The 25,261-nt window shown below is 37.3% G+C and overlaps 2 protein-coding genes across 6 annotated transcripts; both read left to right on the plus strand.

Moving 5' to 3' along the window:
• Positions 1-1,517: 1,517 nt before the first annotated feature.
• LOC122281196 (importin subunit beta-1-like) lies at positions 1,518-6,289 on the plus strand. The gene is made up of 3 exons (XM_043092527.1): positions 1,518-1,676; positions 2,952-5,377; positions 5,479-6,289. The coding sequence occupies exons 2-3, from the start codon at positions 2,958-2,960 to the stop codon at positions 5,675-5,677; spliced, it is 2,619 nt and encodes an 872-aa protein (XP_042948461.1). The 5' UTR covers positions 1,518-1,676; positions 2,952-2,957; the 3' UTR covers positions 5,678-6,289.
• Positions 6,290-8,463: 2,174 nt separating this feature from the next.
• LOC122280919 (beta-amylase 3, chloroplastic-like) lies at positions 8,464-23,380 on the plus strand. Of its 5 annotated transcripts, none has more exons than XR_006230089.1 (5): positions 8,984-9,120; positions 19,396-22,320; positions 22,419-22,679; positions 22,783-22,844; positions 22,940-23,380. XR_006230089.1 is itself a non-coding variant. In XM_043092052.1 (4 exons), exons 1-4 carry the CDS (start codon positions 8,576-8,578, stop codon positions 18,554-18,556), a joined length of 1,668 nt encoding a protein of 555 aa, XP_042947986.1. In that variant the 5' UTR covers positions 8,464-8,575; the 3' UTR covers positions 18,557-18,813. The 5 variants fall into 5 exon arrangements, 1 of the variants encoding a protein (XP_042947986.1); XR_006230088.1 differs by having other exon boundaries at positions 19,396-20,860; positions 22,187-22,679; XR_006230090.1 differs by having other exon boundaries at positions 19,396-20,577; positions 20,731-22,679.
• The last annotated feature ends 1,881 nt before the right edge of the window (positions 23,381-25,261 follow it).

A 25,261-nucleotide genomic window follows, 5' to 3' on the forward strand; every position in this document is an offset into this window, starting at 1 on the left:
TTATGTCATTTCGCATCATGTCCATATTCAATAGTTTTAATTATGTACATATTGTATCATGCATCTCACGTTGTACAAGACACATAAGCTTTTTTAAGTTTAAGTATAAGATAAGATTGGATTAGTTTAAGAATTATGTTACATACAAACAAACTTGCGTACTAATTTGTATACTAATGTTGATGACTTCATATTTAAAATTTAAATTTACACTATTTCCAATAAATTATACTTTCTGGCCAATTACATTAGATGAGTGCGCGTATAGGTGTGCAGAATCACTTGTGCAGAATCACTTACAACTAGATTTTTCTTTAGTTTAATTAATGGTCATTCAGATACATGGTATCAATACAGATTTAGGATGGATGTGCAAGAAAAACTAAAATACTCTTTTATTTTTCACCTCATCAACTTTTGGATTGGAAGGTGAGTATGACTCACCTAAGTGATAAAAGAAAAACTAAAAAAATATGACTTTTAAGAATTAAAGAAAAAGCATTTGACTATAGATTGGATTTCATATCAATCGAAAAACATATTCTCGATTGACTGCCACTTTCACACACAATCAAATCTATCTCAAGAAGTGAAAATTTCCCAACTAGCATCCACAAATGTTTGTATGATTTTAGAATACTAGTTTCATTTGGTAAGAGAAATGATAATAAATAAACACTTGTAGATATTTATTTACATAAAGGATTGATTTGATAAATTCTTTTAGTAAAGAATGATGTTTATAAACTTGGAGATTTTGGATGTGCAACTCTCATCGATAAAAGCTTGCTAACTGAATAATGATTTTATATGTTGGCCCATTTACGTAAAGAATGATGTTTTTAATTAAGTGGTGTTCAAAATTTATCTTTAAAGAGCTTTTATTTATTAAATTATTACTATTATCTGCTTTTGCAAAGAGATTTTATTTTATTTTTTTTGGAGTTTTTAAATATTAAGAAAAAAATTAAAATAAAAAATATTTAATACATATCTTAGCAGTTAAGAAAACAAATAAAAAAGCATCCATAGGTGCAAATGCTTTGGTAGACCGATGGTGTACCTAGCATTTCTCTACCTATTTTATTGGGTCGGATTTGAAATTAATATTTTTGTTCAAAATTAATTAATTTTTCTCGTATTTTGATAAATTTGTGACCACCGGATGTGGATGCCCTAATTCAAGTAACTGGAATGATTTTTTTTTTAAAAAAAAAAAAAGAAATATAAAATAAAATGAAAAAAAAAATATTATTCTTTTGAATTCATTTAAATTTTTATCTCGCGTTTGAAGTTTTGAACTGGTTTGAATTGTAATGGTAACGGTGATAATAATCCTCGGACTACCATACCCACCCACACCGACGCAGCCGGAAGTCGCTCATCCAACCAATCATAGAGTCTCCTCCGCAATTCAAAGCTCACGAATCGCACTGGCCCCACTACTCGGATCAATCTCCACCCTTCATTAAGTTCACGCTTCCACGCTCCTTGATCTCGCGTGGCAGCACCTGAAGACCGATTAGAAAATTTGATTGTTTTTTCTTTTGGTCCCAGCTTTACATTGGCGTCTCTGCATAACCCTCACCTCTCTCTCTGCTAGGGTTTCGGACTCGCCGCTTATTCTCCTTCGTCTTCATCCTCCTCCCCTATCGGATTGATCACTCGCGAGCTCGGTAAGAACTTTTATTCAATCTCATACGAAGTGTCGTGTGCCTTTATTACAGCCCGAAATCCCTGATCTGAAAAAGTTTGATCTAGGGTTTATCTCTGTGGTTTTGTGGTGAGTTGGTTTATTCTCGTGATCAGACGCATTTTTATGTGTTGCACTGCTTTTTTTAATTGAGTGTTCTCGAATTAGTTTTGCTCTCTTCGGTTAGTGAGAAAAGTTTGGGGAAAGTTCAGATTTTGGAAACTTAGATGTCTGATTTTTCGGTCTGGGAACCCGGAGAAACAAATCCACACGAAAGCTTGCGGTTTACCTTGTGTGATTTTTTATTTTTGGGACGCAACTGTCCCCTGATGCTTACTAGCAGAGTGATTTACTTGTTGAGAAATTGGGAATGACCATCTAAGACGTGGTTTTCCTTTGTATCATACCGTTTTCTTAGTAAACAAACGGAATGTTGGATTTAGGTTCACTTAAATTTTGATCGCGGTGATTTACCGGGTCGGTTATTTATTATTATTATTTTGGGGGTTCTTATCGGTTGTAAGTTGTAACTTGCTGGTGGTTGTCACTGAAGGCATGCAAAGAGAGCTGGTTGGTGTACTTTTATTTGGGTAGTAACGATCTTTTTATCACACATATCGAGTAACTTTTTTTCATTAATTATTGCTGCGACATCGTGGGAACTTTTTGGAGCTGCTTCAATCTTTGGGGCTCAACACTTACAAATATAGAAGAATATGTGGAGTTAAGATAGAAAATATATTTTTCCTCATTTGCCTCACCAGATGTTCTAGGTCTATAAATGAATTTCAAATTAGCTTGTGTTTGTTCCAGCTATATTAAAAATGGAATTGATTTATATAGAAGTGTTGGGGGGTTACCAATTTTATTGGTATATGGCTGTTGCCACACTGATGGCAGTGTAATAGGTCTTGTTTTGCATTTTCTTTGTAGTAAAATGTCTTACTTTCTTCATGTTCTCAGCAAGACTGTTTTAGTCTTTCTTCTGATTGTTTTTGACTTTGGCCATGACTGTTTTAGTCCTTCTTCTTCTTCTTCTTCTTCTTCTTCTTCTTCTTCTTCTTCCTCTTCTTCCTCCACCACCTCTCATATATTTTAGTTATTTGATTTTGTTTCAAATTAATATTGGTTAATCAGTTAAGGGTTTAGGTTTACTTGACAAGTTACTTAGATTTTGTTTTTTGGGGGTTTAATGTTGGGCTGGTATTTGATAACATATAATTATGTCTTATTATGGATTCAATTTTTTTGACCCCAGATTCAAATGGCAATGGAGGTCACTCAAATTCTTTTAAATGCACAAGCAGTAGATAGCACTCTGCGCAACCAGGCAGAAGAAAATCTAAAACAATTTCAGGAGCAAAATCTTCCCAGTTTCTTGCTTTCTCTTGCTGGGGAATTATCCAATGACGATAAGCCTGTTGAGAGCCGTAAATTAGCAGGTTTGATCCTCAAGAACGCCTTGGATGCCAAAGAACAGCACAGGAAACTTGAGCTTGTGCAGAGATGGTTGTCATTGGACACCTCTTTGAAGTCGCAGATCAAAGCATGCTTGTTAAAGACACTTTCTTCTCCTGCTCTTGATGCTCGATCAACTGCATCTCAAGTCATTGCAAAGGTTGCAGGCATTGAGTTGCCCCATAAACAATGGCCTGAACTGATTGGAACATTCTTGTCTAATATTCACCAGCTTCCGGCTCATACAAAGCAGGCAACACTGGAAACTCTTGGGTACATTTGTGAAGAAGTTTCCCCAGATGCGGTAGAGCAGGATGAAGTAAACAAGATACTTACTGCTGTAGTTCAGGGTATGAACTCTTCCGAGAGTAACAATGATGTCAGGCTTGCTGCTACTCGAGCTTTGTTCAATGCTTTAGGTTTTGCTCGGGCAAACTTTTCCAATGATATGGAACGTGATTACATCATGAGAGTTGTCTGTGAGTCTACTCTTTCGCCAGAGCTGAAGATTCGACAATCTGCTTTTGAGTGTTTGGTTGCTATATCTTCGACCTACTATGAGAAGTTGGCCCCTTATATTCAAGATATCTTTAACATCACTGCAAAGGCTGTGAAAGAAGATGAGGAGCCAGTTGCTCTTCAGGCCATTGAGTTCTGGAGTTCAGTTTGTGATGAGGAGATAGATATATTAGAGGAATATGGTGGTGAATTTAGTGCAGATTCTGATGTTCCCTGCTTTTACTTTGTTAAGCAGGCGCTCCCTGTTCTTGTCCCCTTGTTGTTAGAGACACTACTTAAGCAGGAAGAGGATCAGGATCAAGACGAGGGGGCTTGGAATATTGCAATGGCTGGAGGTACTTGCTTGGGCTTAGTTGCACGGACGGTTGGAGATGATGTTGTTCCGCTTGTAATGCCATTCATCGAAGAGAACATAACAAAACCAGATTGGAGGCAAAGGGAGGCTGCTACTTATGCCTTTGGTTCCATTTTGGAAGGACCATCGCCTGACAAACTCATTCCTCTTGTTAACATAGCGTTGAACTTCATGCTTACTGCCCTAATGAAAGATCCAAATAACCACGTGAAGGACACTACTGCTTGGACTCTTGGAAGAATGTTTGAATTTCTGCATGGGTCAGCTTTGGAGACACCCATAATCACCCAGACAAATATTCAACAGATTATTACCGTTCTGCTTCAGAGCATGAAAGACGTACCAAATGTTGCTGAAAAGGCATGTGGTGCTCTCTATTTCCTGGCCCAGGGTTATGAGGATGCGGGGTCTTCATCTTCTCCACTGACTCCCTTCTTCCAGGAAATTGTTCAAGCTCTTCTCACTGCGACTCACCGAGAAGATGCTGGAGAGTCACGCCTCCGCACTGCTGCCTATGAGACTTTGAATGAAGTTGTGAGATGCTCTACTGATGAGACGGCTCCAATGGTAATGCAACTAGTTCCTCTCATTATGATGGAGCTCCACCAGACTCTCGAGGCACAGAAGCTTTCATCTGATGAAAGGGAGAAGCAAAATGAATTGCAAGGCTTGCTCTGTGGTTGTTTGCAGGTCATTATACAGAAGCTGGGATCAGCGGAGCCAACGAAATATGTCTTCATGCAGTATGCTGACCAGATGATGGCCCTCTTCTTAAGAGTATTTGCTTCTCGAAGTGCCACAGCTCATGAGGAGGCTATGCTTGTCATTGGAGCTCTCGCCTATGCAGCGGGTGCTGACTTTGCAAAATACATGCCTGAATTTTATAGGTATTTGGAAATGGGTCTTCAAAATTTTGAGGACTACCAAGTTTGTGCCATTACAGTTGGTGTAGTCGGGGATATATGCAGGGCGCTGGAGGATAAGATATTGCCGTACTGTGATGGAATAATGACACAGCTCCTCAAGGATTTGTCAAGCAATCAGTTACACCGGTCTGTGAAGCCTCCCATATTTTCATGCTTTGGTGACATTGCTTTGGCAATTGGGGAAAACTTTGAGAAGTACTTGATGTATGCTATGCCCATGCTTCAGAGTGCAGCAGAGCTGTCTGCCCATATATCTGGTGCTGATGACGACATGTTAGAGTACACCAACTCTCTGAGAAATGGAATTCTGGAGGCATACTCAGGGATCTTCCAGGGATTTAAGGGCTCTTCAAACACACAGCTATTGATGCCTTATGCACCTCACATTCTACAGTTCTTGGATAGTTTGTATATGGAGAAGGACATGTAAGATATGCTGGACTCTTTACCTCCTCAATTTTCCATTTTATCTTTGTTATCTGTAAATTCAATCGGCAGTTTCTGACCTCCTTATGTGTTTCTTTTAGGGATGATGCGGTGTCTAAGACAGCAATTGGGGTCCTTGGAGACCTAGCTGATACTCTGGGTGGTAATGCAGGTCCATTAATTCAGCAATCTGTGTCAAGCAGAGACTTTCTAAGTGAATGTTTGTCGTCTGATGACCATTTGATTAGGGAATCTGCTGAATGGGCCAAGTTGGCCATCAGTCGAGCCATTTCTATTTGAGGCTACTGCTACTTCATATAATCTACTTGCATGCAGTTGGGTGTGTTGAGTCGGGGTCTGGGATTGCATACATACAATGAGTCAGGTCGTCACCATTTTTGGGAACCAGATGTGTGGGTTGTTCGGGTGTCAGTATTCTCACCCAGCAGCGCGAAGTCACTTTCTGTAATTCTCTTCATTTTAGTTTTGTATGGGAGGAATGTGATACATTAGATCCCATATCACACCCTGCCTCATCAGATGGGCTTAGTTACGGTTGTTCCATTTGTTTGGAGTCTATGGTGCCGAAGAGTTAGTAGGGAGTTGGGTTGGGGGTACTCTAGCAGCAATGTAAAAGCCTGCATTTTTTTTTTTTTAGTCCTTCGGCCTTTTTTTTTTTTTCCCTTCCCTCACCAAAATTCGGTGTCTTCAGGTATTGCATTGTTACATGAGTTCTGTATCTTTTGCCTGTGCTGTACTCACGCATACTTGGTCATTATGTGGGATTTGTGAGAACAGCATGATATTAGCTTCATATCATGCATTGGTCATATTTCATCATCATTCTATTTACTGTAGCTGTTTCTTCTTTCGTCTCTTTCTGTTCAATAGCATGAGATTATTGTGCTCTCATTTTCTGGCCTATTATGGCACAATAGTCTACAATTATGATTTTTTTAATCTTTTCTTGTCATTTCCAGCTCTCCTTTCTTTAATAATCATATTCGTTGAAGCCATGGAAGCGATGTGACAGCTATTTCTTTAACTCATTAAACTTGGAAGCGTGTATAATCATTTTAAAAAAATAATAAATATAAAATTTTTATAAAATAAAATTAATTTTTTAATAATATATATTTTTTTTCCTAAAGTGAAATTTGTCAACTCATTATACGTAACATTATTAAAAAATGCCATTTCAAAGAAACGATTTGCACGCACCCATTGGCACCCATATTTTGCTCGTGGGAGAAGGCTTTGATGTCGCTGCTCAGGAAAGGCCATTCCTTTGTGTTAAGTACCTGTCAAACGTATTCCTCGGTTCCCGTGCCCATGATGTCCTTCCCATCTTACTGTTCCATTTCTTGTCCCTTCCGTTTACATCCAAAATTCATTTCGGCCAATTTATCATTTTAACACGGAAAATTTTCTTTCAATTAAATCATGCACCAATTCGTGCAATGTTGATATATAAGACATATTTAATGAAACAATAGAAATTAAAAATAGAAATAATTTTTATAAGAGGAGAAATTTTTTTCTCCTAAAATTATATATATATTTTAAATAAAAAAATTATCGGTGCAGGAATTGATGCATAAATTTACTTGTACCTAGTAAAACTTTTTTAACACTTCCAATTCCACATATCTTTTTTTTTTTAAATTTTTTTTCTTATAGTGTATGAAAAATGAGTTTTTTTTTTAAAAATTTTGTAAAAAAAATAAAATCAAGCGTAATGTGTGGTGTATGGATGATGAGTAGAATGATTTATTATTTATATTGGCTGTGTTTGGTTGTTGAATTCAATTTATCTCAACTCATCTCAATTTAATTATTAATGAGATTTATTATTTTTTTAACTTTTTATATAAAAGTTTAATTTATATCAACGTATTACATATATTTAAACATATATTTTAATCTATTTATATTTAAATACATTTAAATGAAATTTATAAAATATTACTAATTATATATCAATTCAGATAATTTGAGATTATCTTAACATCCAAACAAAGCTAAAAGATAGAGACATGAAATATAATTAACATCTCACAACTTAACATGACATTAGAATAATATGTATTAGATATTAAATTTGTTGTTGTTTCCTATATTTTTAATTGAGCATTTAAAACGCTAAATGTTCGACATGCTAATATTGTAAGAAGAAATGTAAGAATAAATGATTTGTATAAATTTTAAAAAGATACATTTTGCACCAATGTTTTGAATACTGTTTCGTGGCCATTTCAGTTAAAATACTGTAACGAAATATTTTGATACCGGTACCGTTTTGGGATAGTCTATATATAATAAATTAATCATATATGTATAGAGTATATTTCAAAATAATATCAATACAAGTCTTAAAAAATTAAAGCACATATTTATAAAATTTAATGATATTTTTAAGTTAAGAAAATAATTTTAAGAATTTGAGTAAAAATAATGAAAAAATAGAATATTTATATTAATTATAAAAATCTACTAATTTCGACCTATACCTATACGAGAAGTATACCAAAACAAGCCAATATAGCCAAAATTTGACCCAATATAAAATATATAATTATTTATATTGGTCATTATTTCAGTACAAGAAATACCAACCAATACAATACAAAATTTAAAACATTGTTTCGTAAAAGAAATTGATTTTATATTAAAAAAATATGAAAAAAAATTATTTTTTTAGTAATATTTACTTCTTAACAAAGGGCAGGCTATACCTACTCTTTAAAGATTGTGCTCCAAAAGTTAATGCCAGGTTTGACCGTTAGTTGATCTTTAAAATGTTAAGAAAAATACATAAATAAAAAATAAATAAAATATACTGTTGTATTGGTGATTAACTTTGTGAGTCGTTGTAATTATTTGGACATCCAACCTTTCATTATGTTTAATCAATTAATTACTACTAATCTCTATTTATTATTTATATTTTTATAATGTGTGAACCATATAATATGCCATTTCTAATTAATTTTTATCTAAATATATTTTATAATTACGAAAAATATAAATTTACTATTTAGCATTTAAGGGAAAAAATAAAATAAAATTATAGACTATCTGGATTCTGGACAGTGGAGAGCGGTGACCTCTTCGGAAAGTGACCTTAACTCGTGTCTCACTCTCAAACGCAGCTCTGCAAATAGCTATATTTACTTTTAAGACCGTGAAGTTCCATCAATGGCGATCGCATCTCCCTCTACGCCAAGTTTCTCGGCCTCCTTCTGCTGCGCTCGTTCTAAATCCCCTCGTTTTTCTCACTTCCCCTCCGTTTCCTTTGCTCACCGGGTGGTCCAACCCCACCCGCTAGCTACTCGACTTACCGTCTCTTCCCGTCTCAACTCGTCCAAGCCCTCCGGTCCCGGAGGCTCCGTTTCTCCTGACAACGGGGACCTCCACCAGTATGAGCTCTACCACAAGTTTTCCCCGCAGCGTCAGAGGCGAGGATCGCCGGTGTTCGTCACGCTCCCCGTGGACGCGGTTGGCCCCGCCGGGAAGTTACGAAGGCCCAAGGCCATGACGCAATCTTTTCGGGCGGTCGTGGCGGCTGGAGTTGAGGGCGTGGTCATGGAGGTCTGGTGGGGCCTGGTGGAAAGGGAAGAACCTAGGGTTTACGATTGGCAAGGGTACTTGGAGCTCGTGGCGCTCGCAAGGCGGTCCGGTCTGAAGGTTCGGGCTGTCATGGCTTTTCATGAGTGCGGTACTGGCCCCGGCGATCCTTACTGGTCGGTTTCGTTTCATTTTTGGTTGATTTTTATGCTTATTTTTAATTTATAGTCTTTTCCAATTTTCAATCTGTGGCTTAGTTTATTGCTGTTGAAGATAGTGATATTCTTTGCACGGATTAGTTTACAAAATTTTTGGCAGAATCGGATTTTTAATTTTCGCTGTATCGAATTCTTAAATTCTTACCAGTTTTCAGTTAAATGATTCAAAATTTGCGGTCTCATTCTCATAACTTAGTGTGATATTAATGAATTAAAGACTCTTAATGCTCTTAATGAATTAAAGATTTCAGATGTTGCTTCGAATAATAAACCTTGGCTGTCTACTTTAAAGCCGCAAGACAGAGTGGCTTTGAAGCTTCAGGTCTCGTTTTGTTTGGAGATCAGGTGGCAAATTTGAAATATGCTTTTCATATTCTAAAACCCTCGTGCTGTTTGATCTTCTCCTCGTCCTTGTTGATGGCTGTAATGCAAGGAATGACTATATTGATATCACCGTTTTTTAAAACTATAATAGCTAGAATGATGCCTTGAGATGTTAATGTAATGAAACAGTGCAGTTAAGGACCATAAGGACTATGGATTGCTTTGCATAACTGGAGAGTTATGGGCCATTTTATGAATTTAATAACCTAAAATGTGTTGCCTAGTGGTCAAGTCAGGTGGTGCAGGTTTTCTCTCTGTACACTTGAGAAAAAACAAGGTGAAGTTCAGAAGGTGCTAAAGTCATGTTAACGATGGTTGGTGTTCTGTTGTCGTAAGTCCGGTTGGTGTTTTTGATTTAGAATTAGTTGTTTTAATGATGGGGCGGACTAGGAACGTTATTATAGACCAGAAGTGCTTCGAGTTTAAGAAGGTTAATGAGAGGTGCTGGAGATGCACAGAGAGTAGTTGTTGAGCAGTGAACTACGTCTCTGTTGATCAAGTATCTCTGGGGTGGGTGGGTACCATGGTTAGGGAAGGTATAACTGACGGGGGGGCCTTCAAAGTTTGTCAGAACGTGAAGAAATGGGCCTCAGGTTTTGGTGGTGCAGAGGCAGCGTAATGCCTTTGGGAGATTTTTCTCCTTATCAGAGTTTGGTCAAGCAAAGCGTCGTGGTTTGATAGTGATACCATAAGGGAGAAATGGGGTAGGTTGGAAGAACTTTGGGGAATTGCCGTAGGAGCTATCGGCAACAACCTTTGGTTCGAGGGGAAAAACAGAGGAAGACAAGCAGGGCCATCGCTTCCTCCGTCGCAGGGTTACCTACCTCTATTGTACAAGGAGGTGATGTCTTGAGCTCCAAAAAATGCAGAGATGGCAGGAGATCTTTCTTTTGTGGGAAAAGATCAGTTTTGTGGAGAGGATGGCAGGGGTGTGTCAGGGCAAAAAATGGAAACACTGCTACAAGCAGTTGCAGAGATGGAGAAGCAAGTGAGCTCGTTATAGTCTAATTTGGCTCTATTAAAATGATGCGTTGAGGAGGGTGGGAGGAGTGATGCTTTTCTGGGTCAGTTAGAAGGCCTGTGTAGTGGGCTGGCCCGTCAGGTGTTAATTCAAAAAGGGAAGGGCCTGGCTTTTGATGGGCCTAAAGGGAGCAAGAGGCCCAGCCGTTCGATCAAGAGGCCCAGACTGTCAAATAGGCCCAATCTCAACAAGCCCATGCGGAGTTGAGACTTCGAAACTTTGTTTCGTGCACCGATGACCCTTCATCGTTGAGTGGGCCTTAGCGTCCACTGTTGGCGATGGGTTAGGGGTCACCGGCGAAGGAGATGGTGCCACCGGTGAGCTATGGGATGGAGGATGGTGTGGCAGTGAAGGCTAGTGGTTTAGATCCGAGTGGGTTTAGCGGGTCAGATCTGAGTGGGACTCATTCGACACTGCTGGAGTTGGGTGAGAGGATTTTTCCGAAAGAGGTAGCTTCGTCGGTGAGTTCTGGGACGTCTTACAGTGTGCCTGAAGAGCCCAGAGGTTTAGAACCGAGTCTAGGTAGGGTCGACTTGTCGCCGGCGAGTTCTCTGTTGACAGTGATAGCACAGAAAATGTCGTTGGAGGTGGATGAAGTCACTGCCATCCCCTCTGGGCCATCTGATTCGTCAGAGGGGAGCCCTTTGCTCTCAGGGTTGCCGATAGATCCTGTAAGCCTTGATCTAGGTGGTTTTGAGGGGAAAAGTGTGGGGGATGGGCTTTTAGTCCGTGAACTGGGTGGAGTTGAGGGGAAGTGTTTGAGGGATGGCAGTAGGGTATCTGAACATATTTTGGCACCTAGAGGTGAATCTGGTTTCTCAGTTTTAGATTCTACCTTGAATATGCAATTTGCTTTGACTGATAGTGACTTTTCCGGTGGGGATGGGGCTGTGATAACCCCTTTATGTACTCTTCCTCCTAGTCCTGTTTATGGAAGTGGTTCCTCTTCTAGGGTGTTCAAGAAGGTGGAGGAAATACAAGCCATTGTTGGTATCTCTACTGGAGGTTACACAGAACAGTTCAGGGCTCTCCTAGTGGCAATTGAAGATAGTCATTTGAAGTCAGCCGCGAAGCGGGATAGGGAACTTAAAGGCTAACTTGTTCTATAAAGTATGATGTGAAGGAAGGGAGCCGTGGAAGGGATAGATCGAAAGGGAGGGGCAATAGTTGTTTACATGCAACCTAAAATCATTACTTGGAATGTGTGGAGGCTTAATGATTGCAATAAGTGCCTTCGTATCAAATCATTGTTGCGGATGTGGAAGGGTGATGTAGAGTGTCAGCAAGAAACAAAGTTGTGGTACATGGACAGAAGAATTGTGTGGAGTTTATGAGGGTGTCCATACGTGGGCTGGACTTACTTGGCCTCTCTGGGTGCCTCAGGTGGAGTGTTATTGATGTGGGACAAAAGAATAGTAGAGGTGAGTGAGGAATGTATCAGGGAATACATGGTAGCGTCATTATTTAAAAATGTCGTTGACGGGTGGGAATGGGCATTTGTGGGCATTTATGGTCCTAATGTGGATAGGGATAGGAGGAGGCTATGGGAGGAGTTGGTAGGACTATTTTCTTTTTGGGAGGTGCCGTGGTGTATGGGGGGTGATTTTAACATTACTCGTTTTCCTAGTGAGCAATTTGGACATTATTGGAATTCTGGGGCTATGGAGGAGTTCTTAGAGTTCATTTTTGATTTGGACCTCATGGATCTCCCACTGGTTGGAGGAGAGTTTACGTGGTCAAACGGACAGGTTTGATCAAAATTGGATAGATTTTTGAAGTCCACTTTCCAGAGGTATGCCAGAAACGGTTAGCTCGAGTCAGTTAAGATCATTTTCCTATTTTATTGGATTGTGGGGGCATTCACAGTGGACGCTGGTACTTCAAGTTTGAAAACATGTGGCTTGCTGTGGAGGGGTTTGTAGAGATGGTGCACACTTGGTGGTCATCGTATCAGTTCATTGGTACTCCAAGTTTTATTCTTGTAGGTAAGTTGAAAGCTTTGAAATTATACCTGAAGAAGTGGAACTTGGAAGTTTATGGCCACATTGACAACCAGAAGAATAACCTGTTGGAGGAATTGCAAGAGTTAGAGGGAAGGGAATTATTGGGAGATATCTCGGAGGAGGTGTGTGTGAGGAAGGGCATGGTTATGGCAAATTTGGAGAGAGTCTTGTTGTCGGAGGAGATTTCTTGGCCTAAAAAATCCAAGGCCCTTTGGTTGAAAGAATGAGATAAGTGTACAAAGTTCTTTCATAAAGTGGCCAATTCACATCGGCGCATTAACGATATTGAGGTTCTACATTCAGGTTCCCAGGTGCTATCCTATGCTCTTGAGTTAGAAAATCACATTGTGGATTATTATGAGTCTCTTCTCACAGAACTGGTTGATTGGAGGCCAAAGTTGGATGGCTTATCCTTTGAGGCTATTGATTCTCAGAACGCATGTCTTGGAGAGACCTTTTGAGGAAAGATGAGATCTACAAGGTCATCTTTGGTATGGCCAAGGATAAAGCGCCAGGATCGGACGGTTTTTCAATGGGTTTCTTTTATACTTGTTGGGACATTGTAAAAAAGGATGTTATGTAGGTCTTTAAGGAATTTCACACTTTTCAAAAGTTTGAAAAATCCCTTAACGCAACGTTTATTGCTCTCATTCCCAAGAAACACGGGGCTTCAATCATAGAGGATTTTCGCCCGATAAGCTTGGTTAGTGCCATTTACAAAATTATTTCGAAAGTGCTAGCGAACCGGTTAAGTCCTGTATTGGATCTTATTATTTCCAAGCCTCAGAATGCATTCATTCGTGTGAGGCAAATTCTTGATTCGGTACTTATTGCAAATGAGTGTTTGGATCATGGATTCTTTGCAAGCTCGACATGGAAAAGACATATGATCATGTGAACTTGGAATTCCTCCTATATCTACTTAGGAGGTGCGGTTTTGGTGATAGATGGATTGCTTGGATGCGTCATTGTATTTCTACCACCCGGTATTCAATTCTAGTCAATGGTACACCTGCTGGTTTTTTTGATAGTTCTCGGGGTTTGCGGCAAGGAGATTGTGATACCCCTACATGATAAGATTGAGAGTAGGTGGTGTATGAGATCCCACATTGCTTGGGAAAAAGAAGTTCTTGCTCTTTATAGAGTTCCAATGGGGCTCCAATTGTATCATTGGCTAGTTCTTTTGGAGTATAGGCTATATGATTGGAACCTTCAATTGGGGTGTTACAAATGGTATCAGAGCCTATCCCAACTAGAAATGTGGGACTTGAGCCGTGCCACCTACAACAGACAGGCTCGACGAGGACATTGGGAATTTAAGGGGGGTGGATTGTGATACCCCCTACATGATAAGATTGAGGGTAGGTGGTGTATGAGATCCCACATTACTTGGAAAAGAGAAGTTTTTGCTCTTTATAAAGTTCCAATGGGGCTCCAATTGTATTATTGACTAGTCTTTTTGGAGTATAGGCCATATGGTTTGGGTCTTCAATTGGGGCGTTACAGAGATCCTCTATCTCCTCTCTTGTTTATTATAGTCATGGAGGCCCTTAGCCAGATGGTATAGGCTGCGGTGAGTGGAGGGCTCATATCTGGTTTTCAGGTGGGTCATGGTTCTAGTGGCTCGATTATCCTTTCGCACCTTTTATTTGCAGACAATATTGTTTTGTGAAGCAGATATTAGCCAAATTCAAACTTTACATGCATTGTTACTTTGCTTTGAAGCAGTGTCGGGGCTTAAGGTGAATCTTGGCAAGTTCGAGTTGGTACTGGTGGGTGTGGTTTCGAACATACTCAATTTAGCAAGTCTACTGGATTGTAAGGTGTCTCCCTTGCCTCTGAAGTATCTGGGTCTCCCGTTGGGAGCAACTTTTAAGGCTAGAGCTATTTGGGACGGGGTGGTGGAGAAGATAGAAAAAAGATTGGCTAGTTGGAAACGGGTGAAAGGGGGCCGCCTCACACTTATTAAGAGCACTCTTACTAATCTTCCCACATATTTTTTATCTTTGTTTCCTTTGTCGGTAAGGGTGGGGAACAAGATTGAAAAACTTTTTAGGGCTTTTCTATGGGGGGGTTTGGGGGAGGAGAAGAAATTCCACCTAGTTAGATGGAAGACAGTTTGTGATCCAGTGGCTCATGGGGGGTTGGGAGTGTGTGACTTGAGAATTTTTAATTAAGTTTTACTGGGCAAATGGCTATGGAGATATCATTTGGAGGGGGGATTGTTGTGGAAGGAAGTTATCGATGCTAGACATGGAGTTGCTTGGGGTGGTTGGTGCTCCAATGAAGTGAGAGGGGGGCATGGAGTGAGATTATGGAAGTTTATAAGGAGGGGGTGGTCTTGCTTTGAAAAACACATTCGTTTTGTAGCAGGAGAGGGAAACCGAATCAGTTTTTGGCGGGATGTGTGGTGTGGAGCAATGCCTTGGAAAGAGTCTTTCCGGTTCTCTATCGTATTGCTACTAATAGGGAGGCTTCAGTAGCAGATATGCGACTACTCTCCAATGATTCTCATAAGTGGAATATTCTTTTTATTAGGGATTTCCACGATTGGGAAGTACCTATTGTTGCAGATTTTTTCAGCCTCTTATACTCCATGGGGCCTCTTGTGACATAGCATGATCAATTGAAGTGGAGGTCTAATAACCACAAGAAATCTACTGTTAGGGGGTACTATCAAATTTTGACAAGACAAGATCATCCTAAGTTCCCTTGGAAGAACATTTGGAGGACATGTGTGCCTTCCAAAGTTGCCTTCTTTGTATGAAACGCCGCTCTTGAGAAGATCTTGACTACGGACAATTTGAGGAAGAGGGGTTGTGTAGTTATGGATTGGTGTTATTTATGTAAAAAAAAAAATGGAGAATATGTGGACTACCTCTTATTGCATTGTGTAGTAACAAGGGAGTTGTGGGATGAGATCTTTCACAGGGTTGAAGTTGCTTGGGTTATGCCTGCGAGGGTGATGGATTTGTTGGGTTGTTGGAGGAAGATACAAGGTTGTCATCAAGTAGCAGTTGTATGGAAGATGATCCCATTGTGTATCATGTGGTGTATTTGGTTGGAAAGGCATGCACGCTGCTTTGAGGACAAGGAACGCACTAGGGTGGAGTTAAAAGAATTTTTTTTCTACACACTTTAATGCTTTGGTTTTATGCTATTGTACTAAATGGGGAGAGCGTTCATGATTTCCTCTCTTTAATTTATCGCTCTTAGAATGTATTTAGGTGTGCTATGTATACTTCCTGTGTACGTGGGCTATGCCTATTTCTTTCAGATCAATAATATTTTTCTCTTACTTATCAAAAAAAAAAAAAAGTTAGGTGGTGCTACTTTAATGGCGTAGATTTTTATGATTTTCTTGTATCTATTGCTCCTACTTAGTTCGGACAACTATAAAACAATGTATCAGGCTTTGCCTATTCTTTGATTAATATATTTTATTTACTTATAAAAAAAAAAAAAAAAGCCAGGTGGTGCAATGCCACATCTTCTTGAAGTTCGTCATAAAACTTGAAGTTGTATTTTGCCACTTGTTATGGGCATTGCATCAATGGAACTTGTTTGGTTTATCTCATTTGGTACTTGGACAATTTCTGCATGTTCAGAATTTCATGCTCGAAAGTATGCATTTTTTTTCTCTTTTTGAGATCATTTATGTCATCAGTCTTCATTGTGAGAGGAGGTCTTCAAGTCCTTGTTGCACGAGTTATAGATATTTCGTTTGATAGTAGGGGTGACAATATGTTGCATGACCTGTTAATCCAATACGAACATGATGCGATAATAGCGGGTTAGAGTTTAGTCTTAATGAGTTTGGGTCAAAACGGGTTGACCCGTTAAGACACAATTGCTTAATGGGTTGATAACGGGTCAACTTATTATGACACGTTATAACCCGTTATGACACGTTAAGAAAGTTAAATTAAAATTATACCTTTATACCTAAAAGTAAAATTGTTAAAATTTTAATTTCGATATTTTTATTGTTTGGATTGTAATTTTGGATTTTTAGTTAGCTTTATAAGTTTTATAAATTTTGTGATTTTAAAATTTATATAAAATTATGCTAAATTTAATCAGGTTAAATTGGTTAATTTCGGACCTATTCAACTCATTTATATAAATAGTTTGAAATACACGATTTGATACCCCTATTTGATAGTAAGTGTCAATATGATGATTTCTTAGTGAATAATGATAGGGTTACTACTCTATTACTACTATTTTTGTATTTGATTTTTTTTTTTTAATTTTTTATTTTACTTAATGATTAAGGAAGTAATTATTAGTAAAGTTATATATTTTTTTAATTTTTCTTAGTGATTAAGGATGTTAAACAAATACTTTAAAAAAATGATAAAAAAATAAAAAAACTTAAAAGGAAGTTGGCTAGTAGATGGGTAGTAATAGGGTAGTAACTACTACCCTTCCTTGGTAGTCATTTTCCTGTTTTGTATTTTTTTCGCAGCTCTTATCTGGTGTTTGGTTGATATGATTTAAATTTTTGGCGGCGTTGTTCTCGATCTATTTCTTCAAATGCTGTTATCTATGGCCGCTAACTCTGAAACATGTCCTTATATTAAAGGATTCCCCTTCCTCGATGGGTACTTGAAGAGATTGACAAAGATCCCGATTTAGCATATTCTGACAGATTTGGAAGAAGAAACATGGAATATATATCCCTTGGTTGTGACATTCTTCCTGTTTTACGGGGCCGATCACCAATTCAGGCATATACAGATTTTATGAGGAACTTCAGAGAAACATTTAGACCATTTCTTGGGGTTATCATAACTGTAAGCTGTAACCATGAAAGCTTGACATAGTCGTATAGGTCTGATGGAACCAAAAAGGTTCTCAATATACTGACTATTCACTTGGCAGGGAATTCAAGTTGGGATGGGTCCTGCTGGTGAACTAAGATACCCTTCATGCCCTTCCCAGAAGCTACAATGGGCTTGGCGCTCACGTGAACTTGGAGAATTTCAGTGCTATGATAAGGTATCCAGAAAGTTCAGCTTTAATTACAAGCTTGTTCTTGAAACGTCTAGCTGTAACTTTACCTATTAATAAAATCTCTATCTGTAACTGGAGAAGATTGGACACCCGGATTGTATGTTTAAGATTATATCATCGACTGTCGTATTGATTTGATTCTTTTCTTTTTTTCCCAAATTGCTCTTGCCAGTATATGCTTGCATCTCTGAATGCTAGTGCACGAAAGATTGGGATGCGTGAATGGGGAAATGGGGGCCCCATAGGTGCAGGCAACCTAATGCAGAATCCTGAACACACTGAGTTTTTCAGAAGTGGTGATGGATCTTGGAACACGCCATATGGTAATTTTTTTCTTGAATGGTACTCAGGATTGCTGCTGCTGCATGGAGAGAGGATATGTAGCGAAGCTGAAACTATTTTCAGGGGTACTCAAGTTAATACATCAGCAAAAGTGGCTGGGATCCATTGGCATTATGGCACCCAATCCCATCCATCGGAGTTAACAGCTGGCTATTACAATACTTTAACCAGAGATGGATATCTACCAATCGCTCGCATGTTTGGTAGGTATGGATTTTCTATGTGTTGCACATGTTTTGAAATGCGAGATACAGAAGAAAAACAGATGAACCCAGACAGTAGCCCAGAAGGTTTTCTTAGACAGCTTCTCTTGGCAGCTAGGGTATGTGATATACCCCTAGAAGGTGAGAACTCTGCAGCTGGTTTGGATGATGATTCGTTTCGACAGGTGCTAAAGATGTCAAAGTTGTATTCAAATGGTCTAGAAAAGCCCTCCTTCTCATTTAACTTCACGAGGATGGACAAAAACATGTTCGAATATCAGAACTGGGTTCGTTTTACTCGTTTTGTGAGACAAATGTCTGATGCCAATATTTTTCGATCCAAGCTAGGATCGGGAGGCGATATTAACCTGTCTTCCATGTTGGATGCTACGAAAGATGGACTGACTTTTGCATATTCTTAAACAAGATTCATCTCTTTGCACCATCAAGGCGAAGAAGAAAAATACTTCTACCACCATTTGATGTTAATAACTTATACATAATTTGATGAGCCTTGATCCAGTGGTGTGAAATGTGTAGTGATGCCTTATTTTTCGAATTATTTTTTTCCTAGTTTTTTTCCCCTGAAAGAGCTATTTTAGTGTATCATGATACATTATTGCCTTCCCATAGTTTTTTTTAAAATGGTGGGCTTATTGTCAACTTATGCTTCTTTCTACTTGACTTTGGCATGAAGATGGTGACTTTTGTTACTCTCAATAATGTCATGCTTTCACCACTTAAAACAAATGTTGCTAGTAAGGGAAAGTACTTATAGAATGGAATTTTGTGTTTCTCCATTGTATTCTATTCTTTTTGAGCTCATTTTATTTAGAAAGTCATAGGAACCAATCAAGAATGATCCACTTCCACCTAATTAGTTGAACTACACTAAACTCAGAAATTGCAATGAGAATATACATTCAACAACAGGTAAGAAAGTGGGTTATCCCCATTTGCGATGGTTTCCTGCTTCATGAATTTTGGTAGTAGCATATATGTGCTAATTGTTTGGTGTTTTAAATATTATCGGTATCTGATATATTGTCACTGCTCATTATTGATTCTGCTTCCTTGTAACATGACCCACACCAGTGGGCAATTCATCCTCATAATCTTCCACCAATTCCTGTTGGTCTTTTGAGAGCCAAAACCTATCACTAGGCCCTGATAGAAATGATACTGCTCTGGTATTTAGGAGCCATAAATCCTTTTGGATTACATACATATTTTGTACTCATTCTTTTTGTCCATATAACAGGTGTAGATGGAGCTGTTCGTAAATTAATCCATAGAGAGAAAAAGGCATGCTGGTCTGATTATCTTAATCAATTTGTGTGTTCTGAGTTCATATTCAGGTATGAATAGCTATGAATAGAAGTGTCCCGTTTTGTGTGACCTAACCCTTTGAAGGGGTGGCAATCCCTCAAAGTGCGGCACTAATCAATGAATGGTAAAGTATACATATTTATCCTCCTGATTAATTGGTAGACACGTCAAATAGATCTTATAATATTGATTAAGTGGTTAATGTCGTCTAATTAAAATTTTCAAGCAACATTAATGCAGCGTTTAGATGTTGAGTTGAGTTTAGTTGGGTATAGTTATTTATGAATAGTAGTCGGTTGAGAATGTGGAGTAAATTTTGTGAGGCTTATCTAAGATGAGTTTAAATGTGTTTGGATGTTAATATGAGTTTAATACTATGTATGAAAAGTTGAAAAGGTTGTGGGTCCCACTTGTAAATAGGCGTTGAGTTGAAAATAGTTGTGGGTTTCACGTGTAAGGAAATTTTGAATTGAGATGAGTTTAGTAGTTTGAGAGTTGTGTGTTTGGATGTTAAACTTAACTTAAAATTAGACTAAATTGAGTTCATCTCAGTGCATTCCAACAACCAAACTAACCCTAAAGTTAGTGTTGTAGACTCATTTTATTGTTTTATCTCTCCTCTATCATAAATTACTACTACTAGTTAGAAATAAGACCAATAATTGAAGGTAGAATATTGAAACTTGGTCGTCCCATGGATCATGTCATCGCTAAGGATTAGCATGACAAGATTGCCAGCAAAACTTACAAGCCAAAAGCAGAAGACGAAAAGATTGGGCCATGCAAGGGCACTGACAGCTATTTCCATCCAAATTCAAAATTGCTTTCAATTGCTTAAAGGTCAATATTAGGTTCGATGCACAAAAGTTTGTTTAATTGACTTTGTGGCCGTGATCTCGGTAATGGATACTGGTTATTCCTCATAATTCCATTCCACAATTATTTTTGATGGGGAGTGCATGCACCATGAAAACTTGTCATTATTTCACCCTCTCCCACCTATATTAATATTATATAATAAGCACACCTCCCTACTACCATGAATCGGCCTAATGGTCAGAACTTCTGTTCTTATCTTCCGCGTACGTACCCTTCATTGATATGCAGTCTCAAGGTCAGCAGATTCTATCTGTTTCTTTTCCTTTTTACTAGAAAGATCAGAAGTGTGAGGAATGGATATCGTGTAAAGAAAAGACAAATAATGAAATCGGGTAATGGTATACAGTGAATGGTCTGAATTCATATACATTGCTTTCGTGGTTCATAGATGATCAAGAAAATAGCCATGATCACGTACGAGAAGAGCATTACCTGTTGGAGCAATCCGCCTAGTGAATTGCTTTGCATGGAATAATATCTCTGTTAATGCAGACCAAAGAAATCTCAGGATCAAGAAGGTGGGCGTTGCTTCTATAATTAATTCTAGCTAATTGCCTCTGCTCCAAGTACTGATTAATAATAAATGTGAGACACTTGCATGAGTTTGTTTGATGAATAATTTATATAAAATTATGTGAAACAAACCTGCCCCACTAGGTAGCAGTTCTGTTTATTTGGAAAGTGCCTACCACTAAGATATATATATATATATATATATGCTTCCTTTCATGTATCTACTTAATTCTATCACAAGAATTAGGCACTAGAAGCTTAGTACTCATGAATGAAAGGAACTGCATGCAGTTTTTCAGCAAATTTGGGATGCCCTCCGTACGTCTTTAGGGGAGGAACTAGGAAGCCATTCCTGTCATGATCATCTCATTTCTGTAGTTCTCTACCAACACAATGAAATTCTATATTGAGCTAGCTAGCTAGGTAGGGAGCCAAAGGAAAGAAGCATGCATGCATGCATATATGCATCATAACTTACGAATATATATTATTATTTTTTTGAAATTCTATAACAAAATAAAGAAATTTTCGTCGTCTTCATTATGTCAGCATGAAGTAATTGTAGTGTGTTCATGCTAATTAGTAGTACATGATACAATTATTTACATACTGACAAGACGTTTTCGTTCACTTTTTTTTCTTTCTTTCTTCTTTCATGCACCTGATCTTCGATCTCAGTGTTATTTAATCCCTTGAGAATGTATAGATATATATATATATATACACACTAAAGAAACCAGAGCCTTTAAGCGAAAATGACAACAATGAGTTCTTATTAGAGGCCCGGAAAGTACCAAAGTATCAGAAATTATAATATTGAAAGAAACACAAGTACTATCTATAAGATTAATATAATCAGAACTCAAAACAACTTTTCAGTATGTTTCTGATCAATAACTACGGCGCCCTGAGAGCTTGATTCTTCCTTTTGACAGCCCTATTTATGTGTGAGTGTGTGTGTATATATATATATTTATATGGGAATTAGTAGGCCTTACTTATTTTGTCTGCCGACAACCTCAAGTTGTATAAGCATTGGAACGGAATCTTCATCATTCAATTGATCTCCTGAACTAATTAGCTGTACAACAACACTAACATTATCCACGTACAGACATTCCTGATCCAGCTGGAAGGTGTTTTAATTTAATTTAATATCTGTGATCATGTTCTATTCCCAGATTTCACAAGTGAGTGCGTGCATTCATAATGATTTCATTTGCAGAATAATAATTTATGTTTGCCTCTCGATTGTTCATGTTGATATACTTGGGTGTTTTGCACTGTATATGATGATCTCAAGGTGCACTATATATATATATATTGAGTAGGACGTGAGTGCATGGAGACTTTAAATTGAAGGCTACCTAACAAGAGAAAGAAACTGCTGGCCCATGGAAATTGCAAAGGAGACTGAGAAAGAAGATAGATATCGATCAAAGGGGGAGGGATTGAATTCTAAAAGGTGTGAACAAAATTATCCCACGATCACATGAGTACTGTTGCTTCTGCAGATAAAAGAAGAGGCTGAACTTTTGATACCACATATATAATTGAGTGCAGTTGACTCTGAGTTTGTGGACAACGGGTGTTGCATTTTTTACAATTTTCCACAAAGCTTTAGGGGAAGTTCATCATGACAGGCTCTTTTGGCTGCATTCTCTCCCACTGAGAATATAAACGTCCATATATACTTGAATCCACCCTCAAACCTACATCGCAACTTGATCAACGGCAAAAGGGAAATCAGCTAGCTAGCAATGCTTTCTTGGATCAAGGCCTTTAGCCTCATCCTTCTCCTGCTCCTGGCTTCCTCATCTTCAGGTAAGTAGGTTTCACAACATAAAATAACTCCAAAAAAAAAAAAAAAAAAAAAAAATAGAGCTGGGGTTAACATATATAGATCATCATGTTTTTTTCCTTGTAGGGCGCAGTGCTGATCATGGCCTCAGAAATGGTATGAAAAAGAGTACATACTCAAGCCTGGAGGTAAGCTTAGCTGCAGGCATGGAAGTGCATATACCTCTGCTCTTTATATACGAGTTTTCTTAAAATAATCACCTGATGGATGCCATACTTTTCAGGCAATGATCCAAATGAAGGCGAGAAAGCTCATCCGAGTTGATGCACTGTGGAATAACTTGGATTATCAAGACCCAATTGCCAATCCTGCACATGAACCGAAGAAAGGCGGCCCTGGTGGGAAAGGATGAGGCAATAAACCTTGACAAACTCGAGGCTCGCGCGTTATTTACGGCCCTTAATCTTTTGTGAGAATGGTGTCGCTGATCAAGAGAGATTTGAGATGCAAGTGATCGAATCTATTTTGAAGGGTTTGTCATTTATATATATATATATATATATAGATGTATGTATATACTATATAGCTGTGGATGGCATGAAAATTTTCTTCCCTAAAAGTAGTACTTGGCCATATAACGAGTGCTTAAATTGTAATCATGAACACATTCATGAAAAAGAATGAAGAGATAAATAAAGTTTGGGTCGAAAATCATTTGTATGTAGTACTTTGGGTTAATCTCAGAACCTGATCAGTCTCGAGGTTTGACAAATATGGAAATCTTAATCATGAATCTAAAGCTATTGTAATAAGAGAGATATATTTCTCCCTTTCACACAAAACCAACTCATAATGGCAAAGAATGACAAATAGGAGGAGATGCATCCGTGACCTATATATATATATACACGTGTGTGTGTGTGTCTCTGCTTCTAAACTGGATTTTGGGGAGAGAAAAAGATCCAATTATTTCAGCATTAATGGTCCTGAAATATAGTGAACGACAAATTGAATAGTTAAGGATCAACTCAGAAAGGCCGGGTGAAATCTCGTTCAAATGTTATATATATATCTATTCTATTATAACAAATCCATTAAATCCTATTTTAACGGACTTTTTATTATTTATTTATATATATAAATCTTATATATATCTATTCTATTATAATAGTAATTTTTATTATTTTTTCATTACGTCCGTTAAGTCCTATTTTATCAAAAGGCCCTTAAAACTCTTGACTATTTGATGTGAAGCTCATTTGAAGAATTTAATAAAGGATCATGTTTTATTAAAAAGCCCTTAATAGCCCCGCGATGTACATGAATTGACGTCTTTTTTTCATGTCATTTTTGTTTTGACAGTGGACTCATTTTCCTTTCCTTTTATTTCAATTTTTTAAATAAAAAATTAAAATGATTTTACTCTTTAGAACAAAAACGCTTTAGAGCATTCTCATTGTAAAATTCAATTTTAAGTAAATTTAACTAATAAAATACTTAAAACACTCAATATATAATATTAATTATTAATTTAATTAGAATATAATTATTATTAATATTTTAATTAGAAGAACTATAAAATGTGATAAAAATAAAAATTAAAAAATTATTAAATTAATAATATTTTATTATTATATAGAGAGTAAATAGATAATCTAATATGGATGTAGACCAATACTTATACTTTGTTGAAGTTTATATTTTTTTTTTTATCTCGATTTTTTGCCTTTTTTTAATTTTGTGTTTTCTTTTCCTAGAGAAATAAGCTATTGACTTTTTCACTTATTTATTTATTTAAATTATTATGTCATATGCACCTTGGGACTATGCATCCGGGGCATTCCCTAGTACTATATATCTTTTATATATAAAAATTGTGTATGAAACGGAAAATCTTGTTTTAACGGTTTTTCTTGTTTTTCCGTTAAAGTTAACACCGTTTGTTTTAACGGTTTGGCACATAAAATGAAGACATAAATATTGAGAGAGATAGCATTCAATATTGTTATATGATTTATTAATCTTAATAATTATAATACTTAATAGTTTATATAATAATAAGTAATTAAAGATTAGTTATTATATTTTTCTCTTTCTCCTTAACATATACACGTGTATTAGGTGCATAAGACGTGAATCCCTAAGTATAATATACGTGTATTATACGTTTCATTAACTCAGATTATTGAGTATTCCAAATTTAAAAATCTCATATAATATATAATATAAGTGCGTTTAATCAAAGTATTTTTTTTCCCATGGTAGTAGGACGTAGCTTCCGCTAAGTCATATTCCATACGTGAGCTTGCTATGATAGGCACGTGACAAAGGCCGTGATCCTTGAGCTAATCAAGAAAGAGTAAATTCGGCCAACAATTTCAAAATATATTTTATGATTTATATATATGCTATATCTAGAAAATATTATACCACAAATTTTATAAAAAGATTATGTTTTAACTTTATGTTGTCCCTGATTGACTCAACCAACAGCAAAATAAAAATTTCAATGTTATCTCTATTGATTGTCTACAGGATGACATAAATTGATGAATTATAATACAAATATCAAACAATACATATTTTGAACTACCGTTTATATTAG

Source organism: Carya illinoinensis, chromosome 11 (assembly GCF_018687715.1).
Source record: "Carya illinoinensis cultivar Pawnee chromosome 11, C.illinoinensisPawnee_v1, whole genome shotgun sequence".
In the NCBI taxonomy this organism is placed as follows: Eukaryota; Viridiplantae; Streptophyta; class Magnoliopsida; order Fagales; family Juglandaceae; genus Carya; species Carya illinoinensis.

What these genes read in the sequence shown, in the direction of transcription:
- LOC122280919 (XM_043092052.1), top strand. Translation starts at nt 8,576, where the DNA reads ATGGCGATCGCATCTCCCTCTACGCCAAGTTTCTCGGCCTCCTTCTGC. An exon ending in TTCTTGGGGTTATCATAACT is followed by an intron (nt 17,370 to 17,457) that starts GTAAGCTGTAAC and finishes TTCACTTGGCAG; the next exon opens with GGAATTCAAGTTGGGATGGG. An exon ending in AATTTCAGTGCTATGATAAG is followed by an intron (nt 17,575 to 17,761) that starts GTATCCAGAAAG and finishes TGCTCTTGCCAG; the next exon opens with TATATGCTTGCATCTCTGAA.
- LOC122281196 (XM_043092527.1), top strand. Translation starts at nt 2,958, where the DNA reads ATGGCAATGGAGGTCACTCAAATTCTTTTAAATGCACAAGCAGTAGAT. An exon ending in TTGTATATGGAGAAGGACAT is followed by an intron (nt 5,378 to 5,478) that starts GTAAGATATGCT and finishes TGTTTCTTTTAG; the next exon opens with GGATGATGCGGTGTCTAAGA.